This window comes from Phalacrocorax carbo, chromosome 7 (assembly GCF_963921805.1).
Source record: "Phalacrocorax carbo chromosome 7, bPhaCar2.1, whole genome shotgun sequence".
In the NCBI taxonomy this organism is placed as follows: domain Eukaryota; kingdom Metazoa; phylum Chordata; class Aves; order Suliformes; family Phalacrocoracidae; genus Phalacrocorax; species Phalacrocorax carbo.
In genome coordinates, this window is record NC_087519.1 from 47,454,016 (window position 1) to 47,477,221 (window position 23,206).

Here is a 23,206-nt window from a genome sequence, read left to right on the forward strand (position 1 = left end):
TGTGCTGGGTTGGGTCTCTGTAGGTATCTGCCACCCGAGGCTCAGAAGCCAGCCGGGTGCTGCCGCGTCTCCCAAAGACCGCACTGAAGGTGCTTTTCAGTTTGATTAATGCTCTCGATTTCGGCCACGCAACATTAAAAGGTCTTCTTTAAATGAATTTTGGAGTGGGAACGTTTGCATGTTGAAGGTGGCTTCAGTGACCCAGAATGTATAAATTAAATTACGTTTGTTAGTAGAGTTATTCATGGGCCTTTCTTAAGTAGTTATTTTAAAATACTACCAAAGAAAGGAAAGAAATTGATGCGAGCGAGAGGTGGTCATCTGTAACGGGCGCCTGTCGGCCCGCGGGGGTGCGGGGTGCAGGACGCCGCTCGCGTGGTAAATCACAGCCGAGCCTCCCCGCACACGCGGGCACCCTGAGCCTGACGCAAAGCGGTGCCGGGAGGTGCCGACACCACCCCCCCTTGCCAAGCGATTTTTCGCCCCCGGGAGCTGTATCCCCACGGCACAGGCGCCTTTCCCGCTGGGAGGCGAGGCCCCGCGCTGCCCGCCCCGCAGCCAGCCCAGCCTGCGGAGGGGGCCGGCCCGGGGGCAGCCGCCGCCGTGGCGCCCGGAGCCGGCTCCCCCCGCGGCGGCAGCGGGGAGCGCCGCCCCCTCCCCTCCCACCGCCCCCCGCTTCTCCCGGCTCCGCCCGCGGGGGGCGCTGCGAGCCGGGGGCCACCGCCTCCCGCCCGCCCGACCCGGGGCCGCCCCGCGGCGGCGGCAGCGGCGGCTCCGGTGCGCGGGGGCGGCCCCGGCGAGGCGGGCGGCCCGCCCCGGGCCGGCGGTTCCCCTGCCCGGCGGGCAGGGCCGGTCCCGGTTTCTCTGACGCGGCACCTCTCGCTTCTCTCCGGCAGGACTCCCGGGAGGATGGGATGGATTTAGGGAGCGACGCCGGCAGCAGCCGCTCCAGCTCGGAGTCCAACTCCAGCAAAGCCACGCCGTGCTCGGAGGGCAAGTCCTCGCCGTCCCCCAGCAGCCTGGACCTGGCGGCGCTGGAGGACTCGGAGGAGGAGGAGGAGGAGGACGGGGGCTACCTGCCTTCCCCGCCGGCGCGCCGGGAGCCGCCGCGCTGCCCCGCCGGCGATGCCCGCTGCCGCGCCGCGCCCGCCCGCCGGAGCGGCTCTCCCTCCGCCGCCGCCGCCGCCGCCGCGCCCCGCCGCCCCGCCGCCGCCCGCCCGCGGCCGCACCAGCACCAGCGCCCGCCGCCGCTGCCCCCGCAGGAGCGTCGGCGCGGCGGGGCGGCGGGGCCGGGCGGGCGGCGGGCGCGGCGGGGCGGCGGGGCGCAGCCCCCGCGAGAACCGCAGCCACCGGCCATGGACTGGGCGGCCCTGGAGAGGCACCTGGCGGGGCTGCAGTGCCGGGAGCAGGAGCGCGGCCAGCGGGCCAACCCCGCCTCGGTGAGTCGGGCCGGGAGGGCGGGCGGCGGGCGCGGCTCGCCCTGCGGCCGTGGGGGGCTCCGCCGGGGGAGCTGGATTTGGCGGGCAGCGGGGGGACCGAGTTGGGGGATGCCCTCGCCCGGGACCGGCAGCCGGTGGCGCTGGGGGCGGCGTGGGGTCGCGCTTGGGGGGGTGGGGGGTGTAAGCGCCCCCCACGCCGGCACGGCCGTGACTCCCGGGAAGCGGGGGGCTGGAGGAGGTAACTTTCCGGAGCATCTTCGGGCAGCGGCGGCTGCCCTGCCGTCGCCCCCGTGGCTCCGGGGATGGGGCAGCAGCTGGTGCCGGTGCCCGGCGGGAGCGAGGTGCCTCCGTACGGCTGGGCCGCCTCGGAGGCGGCGTTCCCGGGAGAGGCTGAGGAATAGCACCGTTCTTGCTGGCGGGGGGCAGCGGCAGACTAGGGGTGTACCTCCCCTTTCGTAAGGGATGGTGATGAGAACCTGGTGTTAGCCAAGATGACACCCCCAAACGTGTTTTTACAGGAAACCCTGTAAATTGTTACGCGGTCGTGTTATTTACAGAGTGTTTTAGAAATTGTATGTAACTTCTGAGACGCAGCGATGGTTAGATGAACAAGCACTGCACACGCGCTTGTGACACCGCACCGGTTGAGACTCTTCCATAATGTATGAATTAAAAGGAATCTACAAAATCTCCTGAAACCGCTGCAGGAGCCCTCGGATGTTGATGACACACGTGATGAGAGATGTGTGCCTCACCACCCACGCCCTGCAGCCTCGCCGCTGGCATGCTTGATTTTTTTTTATCCTTTTTTTTTTTTTTAAGGCATTCTATCCCCTTACTTCCTGTGAAGTCATCTGGCTCGGGGAGGTGGGGATTTCCCCCGAAATCCTTGAATTACAACTAATTGGTGAGAAATATGGGTGGGTGCTGGTTATGATAAATAAGCTGATAGAGGAGCGGGACAGCTGCTGCGCAGGATACTTTTTCCAAAGCCCGAACATTGTAGCCGCAGTGCCCTGAGGAACTGACAGGTAACATCCTTAATTACAGTCATTTGTGCAGAAGCTCACCCTAAAAAAAAAAAAAAAAGGCTCATTTTTGTGGTTTGGGAGCTTATTTCTGCAGCGTTATCTGATAAACTCTTGCTGCCTTGAGCTGCTGGCAGCATCAGCAGTGCTGGAAACTCTTTGCCTCTGGGTATGTGCTTAACCAGGTGAGGTGTCACCTAAGGAATTTTGCCTGTTCACCTCTGTAAGGATTTTCCTCCTCCATCCTTCCGGAGCACAAAGGCACTATAAGGCATTCACGGCTGCCTCACGCCCAGACTTGTCCTGCCCCAGAGTTGGGGTTTACAGGTTGTGCCGTGCAGCACAAGCACCCAGGTGCTCCTCAGCAGTGCATGGAGCCAGGCTGAGCCACAATGAGTGCCTGGCTTCGGGCATCGAGCAGCCCAGCACCTTGAGAACGCCCCCCATGGGTAGGGCTGAGCTCAGTCCTCTTAGACTCACAAGCAACTGGAGCTTCCTGCTGTGCAGGCATCAGTTTTTCACTGTATGTGGCCCTGGAGAGACTCCTTCCTTAACCCTCCACCCAACCAGCAGTTCTGGAGGCACCTGAACAAGGCGGCTTTCGGTTTGCTTTCGTCTTCACTCCTGTGATGACAGGATTCCCCTTCCCCTGGTGCACTAGGAAGAGGAGGGGGTATTCCGTTTCTCACCTGGGGGGAAGGGAAGGAGCTGTTGACAGCAGCCCAGACCCTGCTGGGAAGACGCATTTTGCCTCCTGGCCAGCTCAGAGGTGTGTGATGCTCCCCGTGGTACCACTGTCCCCTATTGCGTGGTTTGGGCTTTCTGTAGCACTCAGACCTATGCCCCACAAGCTGCAGAGACTCAGTACCTTCAAGCCTCACTAAAACCAGACTGAAGAGAAAAATCTCTGGGTTTGTTTTTCTTTTTCTTTTTTTTTTTTAATCTTGCCCCTGACATTTTCCTGTGGTTCAGTATCTTGCTATTTATAACAAAACCTTGCCTTGCCCTGCTGGAAGCCCAAGTGTTTGTAAACATGAAAATCATGAAGTGAAATCAGCCAGGAAGCAACTACAGAGAAGATGGACTAGCTTGCTCCAACTGCTAGCAGAGGAGAATATTAGGAAAAGGGAAATTTCAGTATTATTAGGCCTTGGCTGGTATATATTAAAATGATCTTGTCACTAGGGATGTGATGTGAAAGCAGCTGTTGCTCTGAGTGGAAGTGTTTCTTGGGCTGCTTTATGTTACCAGGAATCCAGCATAGATGTTCTATTAAGAAAAATAAAGTCCTGAGCAACTCCTATGAAATTAGAGGAACAGAGAGCTCTTTCCACTGTCAGTACCTATATTTAATTGCTGTTTATCTTGCTCCAACAGAAGGCAGGGCAGAGGCTACCGCACTGGGATAGGAGTAATCTGTCCTGGCTCCGTCTGGCCTCAGCTTTGCAGCCTGGCTGGTGCTGCACTCCTCACCATCATGTCAGACGTGGTGCTGGGAGAGCAGCCCTGCTTGCTCTTGCCGCTGCCTCCTGTCCCTCGCTGGCAGTGTCTGAAGCTGGTTTCGGGAGTTTCTGGTGACCAGCAAGCTGCAGTGACCTGTGCTGAGTCCTTGCAAGCCTTCAGTGACCTGCACTGAATCCTTGCTGAGGGGTGTTGGTCAGGCTGGAGTCACAGGAAAAGGAAATTCAGACTTCTAAGGAAACGCTAACATGGTTTTAGGAGGTCTTCTAGGCAAGGAAGATCTGGGCTGAAATGCAAGGAGGGATTGGGAGGGCTGCAGCTGGACTAGATAAAGCATTTAAGCTGAAGAGGGACCTTTGGTCACATCTGTACATGCCGAGATCTGCCCAAAGTCGCTGGGAAGGTCAGAGGAAGTGAATATTCATTCCGTGGGAATGGTTGTTTAGCTTCCAGATGCAATCATGCAACACAGACGAGACATGAGGACCAAGGCTGATTCCTCAGCTCACAGACAGGATAACGGTGGCTGAGAAGCTCCTACCAGGAGCATTTGGGAAGAGGATGGCAACTTCTGCTTGGTGTCAGCAGCCCTGTTAAATGATGCTGGTGAGAGAACCACAGGAGCAGCCGTGCTGGAGATGCTGGGCTGCAGGTCTGTCTATCCTGGCCATGCCACGTCCATGGGCAGGTTGTTCTCAAGATGTGGGCTTGCTGTAGTACCACCCAAGTCCCTAATGCTGCATGGGTCTGGTGGCTTTGGGAGGGTTCATGTGGATCAGGTACCTATGGGAAGAGGATGTCTAGAAATGGAGGATGTTTCCTTCTTCCTCCCCGAGTACGGGCGAAATGACTGTTTCTGGAGCTGCAGTTGGGCAGATAAGCTGCCTGCAAGCCCAGTGGATTGTGTTAGATGGCTCTTGAGTCTGCTGGACATCTACCTAAGAGAGCAAATGACATCTTTTCTGGAGGCAGTTTGTGCTTATAAGGTCTGTCAAAAAGATGCTTGGACAAATCTCATCACCCAGCTGTGGGAAGACTGCCTCCCACATTTTTTTCCCTTTGCTCAACTCCTGGCTGCATCTGAAGTGGTAACAAATGTGCCATGAGATGATTTATGGTGCTTAGGAGTTGTCGAGGTGCTTAGGAAGCAACGGCGCTCTGCTTGCTGTTTCACTAATGGCTCTAATAAAATCCAAATCAGTGTTAATGGTTCTAATATTCTTTCCATTGCATCTCTGAGGATGGAAATTACAATCAATAGGATGTATTTGCTGAAAATAATATCTGGAAATTCCACAGTCGATTAAAAAAACACTTGCAGGAGAGGAAATGGCTCAGCCAGCCGACTCATCCCTGTAAAGACACTCGGGTGCTTGTGACAGTCAGTAGATGGATGACACTACTGAATGAATTTTGCTGCCCACAAAGTAGGCTTATTGCAGGCAGTGGCGATAAAAGCTCATCCCTGCAGCCTCCAGGTCTTCTGCAGAAGCCTCCTATATAGGTAAGAGTGCACTGGAGCCTGTGTTTTCCCTTTTCATCACTAAAATATTCCTACATACACTGTCAAGACAGATAGATGCCCATTATCTGGTACCTTTGGCAGTACATAGATAGCACAGAAGCACCGTCTGCCCAGACACATAACTTACCCTCTGGCATGGGGGCTCGTGCATTTGCAGTGTGTTAGGAAGTTAAGTTTCTTTCCTTCTGACTCGTTTGGTCCTTGAGGCTGTCTTGAGTTAGTAGAGGTGGGCACGGTTCTCCTGCTTCACTCAGAGCTGTGTTTGGTCAGTGGCCGGCTGCCCGCGGAGGTTTGCCAACTGCTTTGAGGAAGACCGTGAAAGGCAGCAAAGAGCAACGAGAGCTGTCAGTGGCAATCTTAAATTCTCTATCTGTAGGTTGGAAAAGTTTTAGGTTTGCATTTTAAAACAGTTGGAGACCTCTGCGAAAGGCTTTAAGGGCTCACACAGGAGGTGCCAAAAGCTAGTAGGATGGAAGTTATGGACCATGTAAATACCTTCGTCTGCTGGTGGCTTTATTGGTGTCTCCTCTCATGGCTGCTGAAATTTGAGATTAATTCAAAGTATATATTACAGTGCAGGATTAAATCTTTAAATAATTGGCCATGGGCAGGGGTCTGTTTTTGATGAGGGCAGCTCTGAAGGGAGAGCTGGGTCAGAGCAGCCATGGTGGAAGGAGAAATGGCAGACCACGTAGGTGAGGGGGAATAGAGGAACGGAGCAAGCAACGATGCTTCTGTGCCTGACAGGTGCTGATTAAAGCCCTGCGAGAGTATCAGTGTAGTAGGGCTGTTGGGAACGCAGGCCAGGATCAAGCGCAGAGCCTTGGTGTTGCATGTTGCAAAGCTTTGGTCTACCTCAATGTGTTGTCCCTAGCATTTAGAGAGCAAATATTTACTTGAAGATTTGCAGTGAATTTGTTCTCACTTAAAATAAGTAATAATTGCTTGACTGAGCTTGCTTAAAGTGTTAGGTTCTTTATCCCTAGATGATGTTTGATGTTGTCTTGGCTGCAAGTGTTGGGAGCGGGGAGTATCAGCCAGGGCTTTAATGCCTGAAATCAATTTTCCCCAGACAAGAACTGTCGGTGCATTAACTTCTGACACACTTGATTTTCAAAATCAAACTTCCGGCTTGCAGGAAATTGCATTTCTGTCATTCCTACAGTGTAGAGGCCCGGCAAGAGCTTCTCTCTTCACCTGATGGCTCTTTCACCTGTTCAATATGACCATTTAACTCTGCATCGGGCAACTGAAGAAAGTCAAAGTAGTGATGAGAGAGGTTCTTTGGGGCAGTTTGTTTTAAGGCTTAGCTGATATGAAAAACAAACCTTTTAGCTGTGGAAAATACTGTCATTTCCGTCAAACCAGAGGTTTGTGTTTGCTTTGTGCCAGCGTGCCTCCAGTGTCCCTGGGCACGTGGGACCTGCGGGGGTGTATCACAGTGAGCGATGTACCGCTGCTGTGTTCTCCTGTGGATGGATCAAAGCAGCACTGTACTTTGGCCACTTTCCACCCAGCTCAAAGGTTAGATGAGGCTGGCGAGATATTAATGATTCTGCCAAAGTGTGCAATGTTGTTAAGCTAAGAAAACATCTATAGGTACTCTAAAATGCTTGTTGCTTGGAGAGCATTGGTAATTACATAGATGGGAAAGATGTATGTTTGCTGCTTCTGAAACTGGGCCAGGCAAAATGCCCGTGATTAATAATCTTGAGCAAAAACTTTATCTCCATTGCTGCTGCAGAGCCTTTCATTAAAGAAAGTGCTAAATACATGGGGTGACAGCATACGGATTCTTTCTTGATGAATGATTCTCCTTTACCTGGGTATTACTATTATGCGAATTCCTCTGTGTGATGGACCCCAGCAAGCTGGCAGTGCTTCCCAGTCGATTGGTAAGTGAATGGTTCATACGGGATATGGAAACCACCAAAAAAACCTGAGAAAGTTGGGTTGCTCTACTGCTAATTGCATTGCAGGCAATGGTAAATCTCCCTTCAAAGTGCTTGTACGCAATACCGGAGAGTGCTATTTGTGCTGCTGGCTATATAAGGCCAGTGAGTATATTTTAAGAGAGTATTTTTGGTATTGGATATAGTAAGTAGCAAATGCTAAAGATTTCCAAAGAGAGAAGTGAGCCTTTATGCAAGTCGCAATTTTGATCGTCTCAGAACATAATTTTGTTGGTGTAATCTTGAAATTGAGGAATTGTGCAGTCTGGAGCTCTGTACCTCTCCCCTTCTGCGCCTTCACTAATACTTTCAAATTCCCACTTAAACCTAAATGAGTATCTTGGGTTGAAATCGCAGTGGGCAGCAGTAACACTTATTTGATAGGATAATAATTATGTACTTACGCATCTGTTTCTTGCATATTGGGTGTGATAAATGCAAGGGTCGTGGTTGTTAATTCTCAGAATTGACCTGTGCTGTGTAAAACCTGTTATTTTTACTACTGAAGGACAGCAGTTACTGCGGTTGCGCTCTGCCTGGCAGTGGAGTAGGATGGGGTGTCTGTAACACCTGGCACTAGGGAAAATAATGCTGTATGTGGAGAGAGAAATTATAGGCAAGAGGGTATTTAAAAACCATCTGAAGAGAAACTGCAACTCAAACTACATTGCAGATCTACCAAGGAGTACTCGAAAGCCAGGCTAGCTCCATCCCAGCACTGACTGCCAGAGCTGCTGCTGACAAAGCCTTTCAGGAACAAGTATTAAACTCACCAGGCCCTCAAACTCTCACGGGCACACAGAAAAGGTAATAAAATAAACGTAACAAGCAGAAAGTGATAGGGTTGAAGTCTGACCAGGCAGAGATTGCTGAGGGAGCTGGAATGGCAAGCGGTGATTTGCTGAGCACAGAGCAGCCCCTCCTGCCCCACCGGCATCGGCCCCGCACAGTGGGTAGGCGGGCAGGCAGGCAAGTGGTCCTGGGTCTGTCACGGAGAAGTCTCTGCCCCTTTCGTGATCCTGCATCTGTAGGGCAGGACCATCTTCAACTCCAAAGCTAATGGTCGTAGTTGTTGCACAGGGGCCTCAGGCATGTCTGCTGAAACTCCGTATTTAAATATTTTAAATAATACTCCAAATACCCCCAAAACCTTACCAAGTGTGTTTGTATGAACAGCAGGATTGGCTTAGCAGTGATACGGACAGCAAGAATTGTTGTGATTTATTTCCTTATTTCTCTCTTCCTGGATTTAGGGCGGTTTTGCATTAACTGGCTGCTGGTTGCAAAATCAAGTGCAACACTTGGTTATTCTTCAAATAATTCTGTGGCATAAGAGCTGTAAAGAAAGTCAGAGATGGGTTCTGGCTGCATTCAGGGTGTCATTTCTCCTACTCCTAACAGCAAAAAGACCAGTAAAATTAATTTTGGTGGTGTAAAGCTGGGTCCCCGTCTCCTGCAAAGGTAGGTACGCTTGGAGACCTGAGCCAAGCAACATTCCTGTGATTATCTAGTATTGTAAACAGCATCTAGAGAGAGATTTTCTGGGCAGAACCAATCCATACTGCTTCATGGTGTGCCTCAGATAGCTCCTTGATGTTGTTCGTGTAGCATTGATATGAGTTGCTCCAGAGTGGAGATGCCACCTAAAGCTTGTGTGCCTGCTGTGTGCACCAGAGCCCAGTCCTCTGCTCCCTGCGTGTTTCTGACACTGCTGCCTCTCCTCTTCTAGTGAACATGGGCGTCCTGTTCTCCAGCATAACTTCTGTTATCAGGGGAAGGAGCACCTCGACTTTCAGTGCCTGTAGGACAGGGAGCAATAGCAGTGAGCGTGCACTGCCCGTGTGCAGGCAGGGCTGGAAGGGCGGCATGATGCGTCGCTGTGATGGGCAGGCAGAGCCATGGCACGCTCTCACGCTACTTACTCGCTGTGCCCATGCATGGGCAGGCAGCTCGGCGCACAGACGTCTGTGCACAAACATGGAAAGTGGGTTTGCAAGGCATACTTGAGAATTGTTCTCTCATCTTAAGAAAGCAAAGGATACACAGAAAGCCAAAGTGAACTTCCCTGCACTGTGTGATCTAGTTTGAATATACTTTTATGTGAAATAAACCATTTGCCAATATTTTGGCTAAGCTGCCTTTGAGAAGGTAAAATAAGCTTTCTGACCCCAAAACCAGTTTGTGTTTGGATGCTGTACAACTTCCCCTAGTGAAATAAAACATTAACTTTCTTGTGTCAGGAGACTTCAGTTTGGTAACTATTTTAACAAATAAACTTATACTCTTAGCGGTACAAATTACTGAACTTATCACATGGCCAGGATGCAGCAGTGCAGCCCAAAGGTTTAAAAAGAGCACCATTTTGTATTTGGTGGGGAAAATGGACTTTTATGATACTTTTTGAGGGGAAAGCCTGTTGGGAGTGTGTATACAATTCCTAAGTGAAGCTACGGAAGTTGGGGTAACCACCACTGGAAGGGAATCTGATTTCCCAGTTTCTCCCAATGTCTCACTATAGGTATTTCTTTTTTGAAGCAAATAGCTGTTTAAAATAATCACATCATCTGATCAGTTTAGTGTTGTTCAAGGCTGGCCACCTCGGACCGTGAGTCACTGTGGCTATGGGCTGCTCCCCCAGAAAGGCATCCCCCAGCCTTCACATTGCAGGTGCAGGGCAGAATAACACTGCTGAGGAGCGGCTGTAACTTCTCCAGCAGCGGGGTTTGGTCTATTTTGGCTGTTAAATCTGCAAATAATTCCACCTTTGCATGAGAAGTTTCCTTAGCTATAACTAAATGATTTGAAAATACTTCCTTCAGCTCGCTCTCTAACCTGGGTCTGCAATCAATCCCGCTTCTGTAAGCAAAGCGCTGATGGCTTCGGTGGAAAATGAGTTTCACTCTTGCAATTATCTGCAGTTGTTGCCTTAGACGTGAGATGCTACATAATCGCTCTTCTCCTCAAGGGTTTCCAGCTTTTTCAAGTACTTGTATCATTTTGGGGCACTCCGTCTTTCCCTGTCGCGCCTATGGAGTCATTTGCGTCACAGAAGTGGTAGATCTTACTTATGGCACCAGTCTGAGTTTCCTGCTCAGTGATCTACAGATCTCCTTTAAATGAGAAAATCGTGCTAAGGCCATTTATTTCAGCTTGTCCATGCTTTGTTAAAATGAAATCCGAGTGCTAGGCTGGGCTGGAGGAAATAGCTGCAGTTCAGAAGGGTTGGGGAGGAAAGGGAAGTGCCGGGCTGAGATTTAATCTTCTCTCAGCTGGTAGACGGCAACGCAAAAAAAAAGAACTATATTACAGTGCTTAATTCTTTATGCATACAAAAGCTGCTAGTCTGTACAGTCCATAGGGAATTGAAATGCTTTTAGTGAGTTATTAAAAATTTAATCTAAACTTTTTATTTAATGTAATTCCTATATTGAATTTATTAAAGAGGGACTTGGGGAAATATCAGAATTCTGTACCTGAGTCATGTGTGGCCATCCTCTTCTGTCTCCATTGCCTGATAGGAGGTTGATGATAAACCGTTCTTAGTGGTTTAAAAAAAAATTAATTTGTGAATCATTTTTCCTTACTGAATTCTCTATGCTGTGCATTTGCATTAATGCATAATACCCAATAGCTTAGCATATATCCTGGCACAATCAAGCTGGCCTTTTCTTTCTTCTGCTTTCTCATCTGTTATTTCTCAGGTTGAAAATCATAAAGTCAGCTTCTGGCTGTGCCTTGCAAAGATGAAAGAGGCCTTTTCTTAGGAGGAAGACTCCCAGCTTGTTACTTCTGTAGGGTGACGTGGGAGCTGTTGGGAGCAGCAGGGAAACATCCTGTAGCCTTGAAAAAACACCTCCGGGACCATTATCGGTTGTCTGCTTCTGGGAAGGGCAAAGTACATGAAAATCAGGGCCTGTGCCTGCAGACCAGACCTTTGTACAGCCTTGTCCGCCTCTTCTCATGGAAGTCTTCTAAAATGCATCCTCAAATGACCAAAATGGCTAATATTTCCATAGTTTAATAATTTTTAAATTGCACAAAAAGGTTGCTCAGGAGCTTATCCAGTCCTCTTCCCTGCACAAAGCCTGGATGAACTATAGGGAGGTGATTCTGTCCCTCTGCTCTGGTGAGACTCCCCCCCTGCAGTGCTGCGCCCAGCTCTGGGGTCCTCAGCACAGGAAAGATGTGGAATTGTTGGAGCGGGTCCAGAGGAGGCCACAAAAACGATGAGAGAGGGCTGCAGCACCGCTGCTACGAAGAAAGGCTGAGAGAGGTCACTTATTGCAGCCTTTCAGTACTTAAAGGGAGCTTGTAAGAAAGATGGGGACAAACTTTTTAGCAGGGCCTGTTGCAATAGGACAAGGGGTAATGGTTTTAAACTAAAAGAGGGTAGTTTAGATACAAGGAAGAAATTTTTTACAGTGAGGGTGGTGGCACACTGGCACAGGTTGCCCGGAGAGGTGGTTGATGCCCCATCCCTGGAAACACCCAAGGCCAGGCTGGACGGGGCTCTGAGCAGCCTGATCTAGTTGAAGACGTCCCTGCTCATGGCTGGGGGGTTGGGCTAGATGGGCTTGAAAGGTCCCTTCCAACCCACACCATTCTATGGTTCTATAACTGTTTCCCCCAAAATATCAGTCCAGGCTGTCCATAAGACATGTGGATGAAGGTTTCCCACATTTTACAGATAGTACCATCATACATACGTATGTGTGTGTGTATATATATATATTTTACTTGCCATTCCACATCCCAGCCCTCTGCACGGCTTGGTCTGACACGAAGCAGAAAGCTGTGTTGTCTCTAGGGAGCTGCGCTGCCGTTTCAGGATGACTCTGAACTCCCATCCTCTCCGGCAGTTCGTTCACAGTCCCTCCTACCTTGTTATCTGTACGCTTTCGTACTGATGAAATTATTTGGATATAGAATTAGCTGAAGGTTAATATCATTGAAACTGCTGATACTAATAATAGATGCTGGAGAGCTGCTACAGTATCCAAAAACTCTTCCGAGGGCTTCAGCGGCTGGGCAGGGCTGAGCCTTTAGGAAGCCACGTGTGAACGAGTCCAGAGCCTGCCGCCAGCGTTGCCTGTAGAATATAACACACTGCTTAAGGTATACGTGTTCATTAGTCTTATTTTTGTGTTTTGCACTGGACCAAACAGAACTGGAATCAAGGCTGGAGTAGTTTGAGGTCTGGATCCAACCCTGCAGATGTCCCTGCCTTGAGCCCCAAGGGACAGCATTTCATCCCAGAGATAAAGCACCAGCTAGCTTGAAGTAGTAACTGTAGCTTTATGAAAAGTATTTTTGCTTGTTAAAGTAATGTATTTGGAGGAAAGCTAGTAAACAAATAACATAGCACATGTCTGGTGGAGAAATAACAGCTTCTGGTAAAGTAAACTTTCCACGGTGAAGGCCACCAGAAATATCCCAGTACCCTGGACATGTTGCTGCTGTTTCCAGTGCGGTGATGAGTATTCCTTGGAGAATACCCAGCTGCGGCAAAGGAAAGGGCTCCTCTGCCCCCAAAGCAGTACCCTGAGACCCGGGGTAATTTATTTTATAACTTTAAGCTGTAATTGATTTGCTGTAGCAGCTAGCATTCTCATTGCCATCTCTTTTTCCTCCCATGCTCAGGTGTTTGGTATCTCCCGTTCCCTTTCTCCTTTGTCCCCTGAAAATCAAGCTGTGCCGGGGCCTTTGGGCCAAACCTGGGCTCTGCTCCCTAAATGGGGTGCCGATGCAAGCTCCAGCACAGCCTGTGCCACCCCAGACATGCAGAAGCACCACCCCAAGCAAGGGCAAACAAAATGCCAAATAATTGCATTTATTGTAAACCGCTCTGCTTTGCATTCTCCGGGTTGGTGCATCAGTGGCTCTGCGCAAAGGGTGACCTGCCAGGTGCCAAAGCCAACTTCTCTGGAGCAGCTGGCCACCGTGAAGAGCGAGGACAGACCATGCAGTTTTTCTGACCTACAGCAGTAGCTCTTTGGGCCAAAAGGCATTTTACCTTTGTGTAGTAGAGAGCTGATTGAGAGGAGAACCACAGCCAGCCCAGGGGAAGGTGAGCAGGGAGGCCATGCAAGCTGCTTTCTCCAGAGATGCTCCTTGGCATGGAGATGCTGGCGAAGGGATGACTATGATTCCTTGGTTTACAAACTAGGACTCCTACCTGGCTGTTGCTCTGGTTTCATGTTAAAATGCCATTTATTAGCCCTCTGGTCTGGATTTGCAGCTCCCAGAGGAGGTGATGGAGAGAGATGATGTGCAGCAGAAAGAAAACGCCTTCCCTGAGCATTTTCTTTCTGTATTTTTTTCCCCAGCTTCTTTCAGACTGATAGTTTTGTAAAGTCCAAAAATATAAACCATAATTTCTCTGTAGAGGGAGTCTGAGGCCCAGAAACAGCTTCTGCTTAATGGCATATTGAGAGGTTGTGCTGATACCTCATTGCTGGGGAGTTCCTGAAGCTTTGCAAAAACCTCACTGGGTTTGTTTGCAAAAGGTAGGGCTTAGTCCTAGAGCCGCCTCAGCCTACCCTGGCAGTTCAGGCGTGTGATGGTGGATTTAATGTCCCTGACATTAAATGCAGAAGTTCAATATACCATTAAATGCAGAGGTGTGGTAGGGCATGGGTTGGCGTGGGTACCCCAATTCCCCCGGCCAGCTGCAGGGGCTGAAATTGGGCCAAGGCAGGGGTTTTATCTGCAGTGCTGTTCTCTTTTCCTCATCATATTTGACTTCTTGTTTGTCTTCACAAGTGTTGAAGTACTAAAACCTTTTTTTCACTGCTTAATTATCTTTATTCCGTTCAAAACTGAAAATGATATTAGAATAGTACACGGAGCCTGAACGCATTGTGTGTGCATTAGTTCTGCTGGAAAAGGGGCTTGGAGAGATGAATGCTGTTTTGGATGAATGTGATGCTTGGAGAAGCTCAGAAGGCAGCCCCTATCATGAGAACAAATGGTAATTCTCTGCATTTTGGCCTCAGGAACAAGGAGCCAGTGTGTGCAAATGCAGCCCCACTGTGCAGAGATGATGTGCTGCTCCCTGCTCCCCCCTCCCAGGTGTTTTGAGCACTCCCAGGAATTTTCACATTTGAGGTGCAGGAAAGCTGCAGGCGGTCGCTTTGCTGGGCTGGGGTGTCCAGGTGGACAAGCCATGCAAAGGTATGACTTTGGGTGAGGTGGCCCTGAGACGTACCCTCAGCACCCACCGGCCTGCAGCAGAGCATGGGTACAGAGCTGCTACACATCTGCTACACATCTGCTGGGCTGAGGGACTGGACGATGTCGCTTGTATCCCCTTGGCAAGGCGATGGCCCTGCTTGTTTTGGTGCTGACTGGGTGAAGCGTGGCAGAACCAGTGTGAAGCTGTAATTACAATTAACACCAAGGGAGAAGATGGGGGGAATGGGGTCGGTGAGGCTGGTACAGCCAAATGCTGCTAGAGCAGCCTTGGAGGGGGTTCCCACCAGTCTGAGCTGAGTTTGGTTATTGATCCTTCTGTTGTCCTGTGCCTTCATCCCAAGATTAAACACTGCACGTTGCACCTTACCCTTTCTGCTCATCCAAATTAATCTTCCCAGGAGCAAGCATTGCCTTTGCTGCATGCTTCCACCATCAGTGATTTCATCATCACTCAACTCAAAGGCCTAATTTTGACACAAAGGTGGTGTAAGTAAAAAAAAAAACAAAACCCTATAATAAACCCCTCACATGCCTGTCTGTCAATATTGGTCCAATTCCAGCAGACACCCTAAAATGAATCACCCATGATCTTTATTCTGTTTAAAGAGTTGTAGAAAACAATATTCCGTATTATTAGTAGAAGCTGGAGGCTGCCAGAGCAACTCTGCTCAGAGGAAAAGAGTGCCTGAGGCAGAACAGGAGAGGGGAAAAACCTGATTTAAGAGACAAGAGTCTTTCTCTTGCTCATATATGGTGCTGCTCTGCCACCAGGCAGCAGCCCTGCGTGGCTCCCTCGCTCCATGACTAATAAGGCTCAGCTGGGATCCACCCTTGCTTATCCTGTTATTTTTAGCTTTTTCCAGCCTCATGCTCAGTGTGCCTGCCCTACCGAGGGGTATAACTTCATGTCTTATTTTAAATACTGGTTTTGCAGCCTGGCAGTCTCTTGTGGAGGGCTGTGGTGTCAGGAACAGGCAGGGATGGGGTGTCTTATCGCCGATGGTGTTGTTTTTGGAGCTTGTAACTGATATCCATTGCAAACTGTGCCATGTCCATTAAGTGTAATCAGCTTTCTGACCTACAGACTGCTGCAGCACAAGAGGATTGTTTTTTTTCCTTTCTCAAGTAACAGTGGGGTTGGGAGTCAAACTCAGAAAATCATCTTTGCATCCATTTTCTTAAAGGCTGAAAATTTACAACAAACCTAAAGCAAGAGCCAGGCTTTACTCACATAGACCTGGGTTTGTTCCCACACAGTAATCTCATCCTTCCAAAAACCCCTGATCTTGACAAGGCAGGGGTTTGAACCTCTCTGAAGGCTTATTGACTTCTGGAGAGTTGCGTGCATGGTATAAGTAGACCCCAAAACCAGGAGTGTATTTCTGCCAGGCTGTGTCAGTAAGCTTGGAGTTACGGACATCAGACTTCAGAGCTGTGTGAAAAATCCCCTTCTGCCTATTTTTATCCTGACCATGACTTAGAGGGAGGTTTGTCTCTGTAAACTCATGCTTTTGTTGAGCAAGCATTTAAAGGACACTGCTGTTACCTGTTTGTATTAGTACATTCGTATTTATGGTATTTGGCTCTGACTGAAAGAGAAAATATATTTCATTTTGAGTTTGTACTATGGCTTGTTTACTTCTTTAGCCTGTGAGTCCCTGTTCTGTGCTTTTACCATCCATTTTGCAATTAAAATGAGTTGCAAAATAAAGCCAGCTCATAAATAAACCCTCTCAGCCATTCGCTGCTGGAAAGCACGAGGGGAATGGAAAGGGATGGAGGGGCTCAAGGTGACCAGTAGCAGGATAATCCTGTCCCTACCCACAGATGCTGCCTTCTGACTCCCATGGGGTCAGTGGCTTAACTAGAGTCGATAACTTGGCACCTAATTTTTGCGATCAGATGACCATCGATGCAGCCTGTTGGTACGCACCGTGCTAAAGGCAAATTAATCGCCCGTATTGAAATGCTGGTCATACTGCTGTCTGCCTGCCTGCGTGGCCGGACTGGAGTTTCAGGGACTTCGCCACAATTAAAAGGGCTTAATATTTCATCCAGAAATTGCTTTTGGCCCCAGACCAGTAGCTTAATGGTTGCTAAGTGTTGAGCGTGGGACATGGGATTTCTGTGCATGCTTCCAACTCATCAACATTTCCACATAATTCCTGCTCTCCCCAGTCTGAGGAAGCTAAAGGCCACCCTGTCCTTCATCCTCTCAGGGAACATCTCTCTTCCCCTTCCCCCTCTTCTCGTATCATTATCTTAGCTCTCCTCTGATCTTCTTCAGAAAATGCATCAACTCCTCTCCCTGCCTGTTGTTAGAATTCAAGGGTGTGTAACAGGGGCCCAATGCAATTTTGGTTTTTTTTCAAATATAACAAATTTCTAGTTGAAAAATGAAAATGAAAGAAATAAATGGGGGAGGAGGGATTAGGAAAGCCTGCCTGCAAGCTGTACACAGCAAGCCTGAATGTGCTGCACAGTGAGGGGAATTTGAAAATGCATAACTGCATTATTAGCTCCGTTAAAAACATCTACCAGATTTGTATCAAAGAGATCTGATGAAGATGTTATTCAGAGCTCACTCATCAGAAGAAATAGCTTTAATGATTTTGAGTTATTATCTATCAATATTTATACAGCTGCAGATTTGGAAATCTTTTATGCAAGATCTCAAATGTTTTGGGGAGCCGCTGGGTGCCTCCCGCTGGTGCCAGCATCCCCTCACCCAGACGTGGCTTGGAGCAGAAAATGGGCTTTTGAGCTGAAGTTGGGGGGCGGGGGCTGTTGGCGGGTCCCCCTTGTATTTCAGCTGGTGGCGTGCCGTGCCAGGCACGATGCCCCGGCTGCCGGTGCCTGGCTGCTCTTGGTGAAGGCAGGAGGATGAGGTCGGGCGCAGCTGGTCTGGGCAGCGCTGGTGGGTCATGTCTTGGTCCTTTGGCCAGCTGGGGATGCTGCTGGGGGTCAGCTATCCCTGGGGCTGGTTTGCACGTCAGCCGTGGGGAGAGCTGGTGTGCAGGGTTTGATTTTGGTTTGGTTGAGGTGATGTAAAAATAATAGGCTGTGACTGAGAGACTTATTATTTATGCCAGCTAACCCCAACCCCCCTGCTTGCATTGAACATCGGGTCTCCTGTATGGCACTGTCTGTCTGTACAGGCCAAAAATGCTGAAAATTGTTTGCAGCTGATGGAATTTGCTGTAAATCCGCTCCCAAATGGACAGACATAGCGCTGGAGCGAGGTGGATTGTAACATTTTGGTTTACTGATGCTAATACAAAAACTTACAGGTTAACATTGTCCTGCTGAAAAGCACGTGTTCTCCATAGCATTTTGCATACCATGAATATTGCCTTTCAAAAGGACAGCTTATTCTTAAGAATATAAATAAAATTGCAAGGAGGTGGCTGTAGCTCTTCTGTTGCCATCTCCCTACCCTCCTTAGGAGCTGGTAGTTGAAATGGTTCTCCATTCATTAGCAGTAAATACTTGGTGGGCTATCATAGCTACTCATCATCAGACCGCTTGGAAATTCTCTATTAAGCATATGTGATCCAGCTTAAAAATTGTACAATTGAAAATTAAGCCCGTGCAACTGTATCAGTGAGTCTTTCTAGATGAGCTCCATGGAAAAGTCTCGTTGTTTACCTTATGTGTTGTCACTTTCATATCACCAGAAAGTTATAAATACTTGGGTGACTTAAATTATTCACTCCAATTCCCTGTAAAGTGTTTGACATCCTGTGCATCAGAGGTATCAGAATGTGAAATTACTGTAACCTTCTGTTCCATGTTTTGAGGGAAGAGAAAATCGTGGTTTGATTATGTAATGGCAAGGATGCCGTCTGTGGGGCGTGTAGAAAATTGACATTTTTGGATCAGTCTCTTACCACTAAAAATGGAGCATGAGACTGTTAAAAGTGCAAGATGTGCACTTCAGCAACAAAATAAAAATGCAACGGGTACCTTTCACAGTGCTCCTTAATTCCTTGGCCACATACGAGTTCCAAAATAATAGAAATTCACTATCATGTGGGTTTTCCCCTGCATTTCCCTGATAATGTCATATTTGGTCCTTGGAGGAACAAGAAGAGTTTTATTCCAACATTTCAGCAGACAGGTTTTTATCCTAAAAATTGATCAGTTGGTATCCCCGTGCTTCAGGAGGGTTTTGTAACGCCACTGCTAGTAAAGGACTCCAGAAACCTCCATGGAAGTAAAAGCGTCATGGAAGAGGGAAGGGCACTGTTTGGATTCTTAAACCATCAGAGGTTTATCCCCTTGTAGAGAAGAGTTGCACATCCAAAATGATGGAAAACACCTCAGCATCATCCTCCTTAAATAAAAAATTAATAGTCTGAAGCATTATATGTGTATGTAATCCAAACAAATATTCCCCTTTCCAAGCAGATGTCTAGTATTAACTTATTAAAAAATAATATTTTTCTTTTTTTTCCTGCTAGATTTAAACCTGGAAAAGCTTTAGCTTGGCTTAAAGAGGAGCTAAATCCATCACTCCTAGTAAATCATCAGCAAATAAAGCTGAAATCCCATGATGCCATATATAATTCCCGCTTCCCTGCAAGCTTGCTGTGCCTGGGCAAGCCCACAGACTTGGGGTCAGCGGGAGCATCCCAGAGAGGCCGGTGGGGCTTGCTCAGGGTGGGCTCCCTGCCTCTCCCTCCGCTGTGCCCAAGTCATGTGGTGTTCATCTTCTTCCTTATTTTTACCTGGTACATGATCCAGCTACATATTTATTTTGAGGTTTGAAGGAAAAAGCATATTAATTTAGACTAGCTTTTTGTATCAACCAAATGGGTTGGCCAATACCAACCTGAAAAATAAACTTCCCAGCTCAACCTGATAAGGTCCCCCGAGGAAGGACTGTGGGCAGGAAAATGTTTCTGGCGTTTTCTTTGGCATTAAGGAAACCCATCACTAGCCTGCCTTGTTGAAGGAACGAACGCTGCTCCCACTACCCTTTGCTTTCCCCTTACATAGTTTTTGGGCTGAAGGGCTGTGCGAGTCCTTGCAGCTGGTGGGGTTTAGGAACACAGCATGAGACACGTCTGTGTAAAAACAAATGTGTGGGACAGTGAGAAATTACAAACTCATAAGGAAAAGGGCTGTCTGTGGCTTCCGTGTGAGTAATACGTCCGGGCTCCTTCCCTTCCCTCCCACGGCGGTGAGAACGTGCCCCGCTTGGCTGCCCTCTGCTCCGAGGCAGCATGAATGGGAGGGTTTGGCGTTACTGCAGAGCTTTATTTTTTTTCAAGGAGTGTTTTCCCTGAGTACGAGTGATGATGGGAGGGTTGATAACCTCCACGTATAACCCCCTCTCCCTTGTTAATGATTTCCTTGGTCCTGGGGCAGAGGCTCAGCAGCCCGGGAAAGCACAAATGGTTGCGATGGGGTCAGGCAGGGCCAGCCTGCCTGGAGGAACGGTGCTGGCTGCATTTGCCACCTCGTGCTGTGAATATGGGTGGCGGAGAGGGCCAGGGTTTGGGATGCACTGTGGGACCCAGCCAGGGGGCTTTCTGTAAGTTTAAAAAAGAAAAAAAAAAAACAACCCACAACTAAAAGATGTGCACAGAATCAGAAATTACATATTTTCCCCTAGAACTGGAGATACCAGGTATTTTCTCCTTCTGTAGGTGGATAATTAATTAAATCCTGTTGTTTCACAAGAAGAATTTCAGTGTGTCTGGTAGAGCTCTATCTTTCTCTGCGGGGCAGCTGCCCCAGTGATGTGTCCGTGGGGAGTAAGTAGAGGAATGCTGCTGCCTGTGCCGTGGGATTGAATTTCTCATGCCCTCACCCCTATAGCCCTGCAAGCATCCAGCGCAGCAGGACTGGTTCGTTCCTGGTGGCCCACCATAACTGCAGTGCAGGTCCAGCCAAGAGGGACCGCAGCAGGTCTCCTGCCCTTAAGAAGCATCTCCACAGACCCTCTGGAGGAGACCTGGGGTGGGGATTTGAAGGGAAACGTTTCATGCTAGTGTCCCCAGCTTGGTGTTAGGCCCCCAGAGATGTTCTCCAGAGCTTTCTGAACCACACGTTTCTAGTTCAGAGCTGGTTTTGAGGAAAGCTTCAGGAAAAATTGTCAAAATCGTCTCATTAAGTGGTATAGGACACCCTAAATTAGCGGATGCCTCAATAAGAAAGGCAAAAGGAGGCAGTGCAGGTACTCCCTGTGTTTCTCTTCCCAGCTGTGAGGGGCTGTTAGGGGACGCCGGAGGTTTCCTGGGGCTTCCCGCTGGGTTGTGCCTGTACAGAGAGCAGCAGCGCTCGTTCACCGCCTTCATCCAGGAGCATCATTTCCCATTGACCCACCTGGATGACTGCCAGAAGCCTTTCACTCAATTTAATCACTCATTGCTTTAATTATTACCTGCCTGCCCGCCTCATTTCTGAACGGGTAAATGCAAATGGATACAGAACGGAGGAGCAAATTTGAGAGGTTGAGGGCCTTTTCCACCTGCATCACAGGTGCATGTGGGGCTCCCTGCCCTGGAGGGAAGAGCCTTGATGCAAACGGGTGGCTTTTCTGCTGCAGGTGACAGGCTAAGCCAAAGATAGTGCGCTCTTGGGTCATTTTGCAAGAGGAATAAGCTGCTAAATAGGTTGAGGGGGATTTGCCCGGTGCCGCACCACACCTGGGTGCGGGGAGGTTGGTGCTCCCTGCTGGAGATCTGCGGCACACAGAGCGGCTCTGAGTCACTGCTGTTATAGATAGACCTGCACGTGGGAAGTGGGGGGTAATTTCAGGAGTTCTCCTTGTGATGCACATAATAAACGGCATTAGAGATTACGTAATGTGTGGAGCTGCTTTTAGCTTGCCACAGATACTTCTCTAAAGCAAGCCCAAGATTCGGGCAGTATATTGAAAAGTGGGGATTTTTTATTTTGATGTTTGGAAATAGCTGCCAAGCTGAATTTGATTCTTTGCAGATGCAGCAAAAAACAGGCACGATTTCATCCTCTCTTAAAAACTTATGCAAAATATAGGGGGTTTTTTTCATTTTAAACTAAAGCGCTTTTTTTTTTTTTTTTTTTCAATGCTCTACTCCTGTAGGGGAGAGGGCATCGGGGAGGAGGGTTGGAGCTGAGGTGGGTCTGGAGGTTTCTGCCCAGCCATGCAACCCAGCTGCACGGGGACTCAAGGGATTCTCCATCCGCCCACAGCTGCTCCAGCCTGTTTGCAGGGGTGAGAAGCTGGGAAAGCTGGGGCAGAGCGGTAATCCTACAAAGGCCTTTTTTTCTAGAGGCACATCTGGTGCAGGGAATCAAACCTGAGATGCCCTGTGAGCAAGTGTTTCTGGGTTTCAGTCATGTGCGTTTCTGAACTTAGCCACAGCTGGCTGCGACTGGGAGCACAATAAAGCCCTTTTTGATGAATGAAGGAAGGCGAGGCATGGAGTTTCTTTTAGTTGCAAGCAAAAGTGCTATTGCCTGCCTGGGTAAGAGTTCCCAGTGCATGGTGTGAGCCCAGCCTGCAGCACCGCCGTCGCTCTCTAGGTGTTTTGGTGCCCAGATGGGTGGTGTCCAGCCAAAATCAGGGCTTGAACTTGACACTTGCTGCATCCTCACACCCTGTGCGCCAGGGCCAGCCTGACCCCAGGCTCTTCCAAATGAGGGTATTGGGGTACATGTATCCCCTGGAGAATGAGTGGTGAAGTTGAACTGAGCTGACTTGAGCTGAGAACCCAGCACTCAACAGGTTGCAAATGCAGAGAATTGGAAACTCATTCTTTCCAGTCTCTCCTATTAGGGACTTTCAAAATAGAAAGCACAATTAGGGTTCGGTTCCCTCCACGTGTCAGGCCACCAGCCTGAGCTTGCAAACAGGGAAGTTTTTGCAATTTTGGGGTAGCAATGGGGTGTTCTGCAAATGGTGAATTCCTGCAGGGTGTGTAATGATGGAGGGTGCTGCAGAGGGGCTTCCCAGCCCCAGGACGGGGGGGCTTCACTTCCCTTAGGCTGCAAGCGCCATCTAAGCCCACCCAGCCATCGTCCTGCAGAAAGACTCTGCAGAGCCAACACTGCATATTTGCTTCATCTTCACAGGCCTTTTCTTCAGAGAAATTAGAGAAGAGACTGTTGAGGGGGGAGAAGGGCATTGGGGCGAGAGCAAGCGTTGCCTCCCTCCAGCCCCAGCACAACACTTCCCTGTGCCCAAAACCAGGTCACATCTGTGGTCGGAGTGCCCAAGCAGGTGCTATGGGAGAGGGCTCCGCGTTCACCCTCGCTGCGGGGTGGAGGTATAATTAGCTGGAAATGTAGGGCAGAGCGCTTTCCAGAAGCGATTGTGCTGTATTTCTGCAGCAGAGGGTAAAAGAAAGGTATCTTTCAGCTCTTATTTAACGGCTCGGTGTCTCTCGGTGTTTTGAGGAGGTGACACAGGCAGCTGCCTGCCTTGGAGCCGCGATCCATCGCCGGGCCGGAGCCGGGTCAGCTGCGGAGCGGGCCCGTTCCCAGGGCCGGGGGGGGAGGGCCGCAACTGCGGCGGCCGCTGCATCGCCCCGGGGCTGCCCTGGGGGGACGGGGACGGGCCGGGGCTTCCCCGCCATAGTGTCTGCGCGGGGAGAGCACCGACCTGGGGGGGAA

At 49.5% G+C, this 23,206-nt stretch overlaps 1 protein-coding gene across 3 annotated transcripts in view; it reads left to right on the top strand.

Annotated features, from left to right (window-relative positions):
• The first annotated feature begins 705 nt into the window (after positions 1–705).
• SCHIP1 (schwannomin interacting protein 1) overlaps positions 706–23,206 on the top strand; it is a 44,274-nt gene continuing 21,773 nt past the window's right edge. The window contains exons 1-2 of one of the 3 annotated variants that reach the window (XM_064457893.1): positions 706–777; positions 897–1,439. In XM_064457893.1, the coding sequence (XP_064313963.1) occupies positions 915–1,439 (525 nt within the window). In that variant the 5' untranslated portion in view covers positions 706–777; positions 897–914. Of the gene's footprint in view, positions 778–896; positions 1,440–7,002; positions 7,349–23,206 lie in introns of those variants that run through there. The other 2 variants (XM_064457897.1, XM_064457894.1) reach the window with 2 other exon arrangements.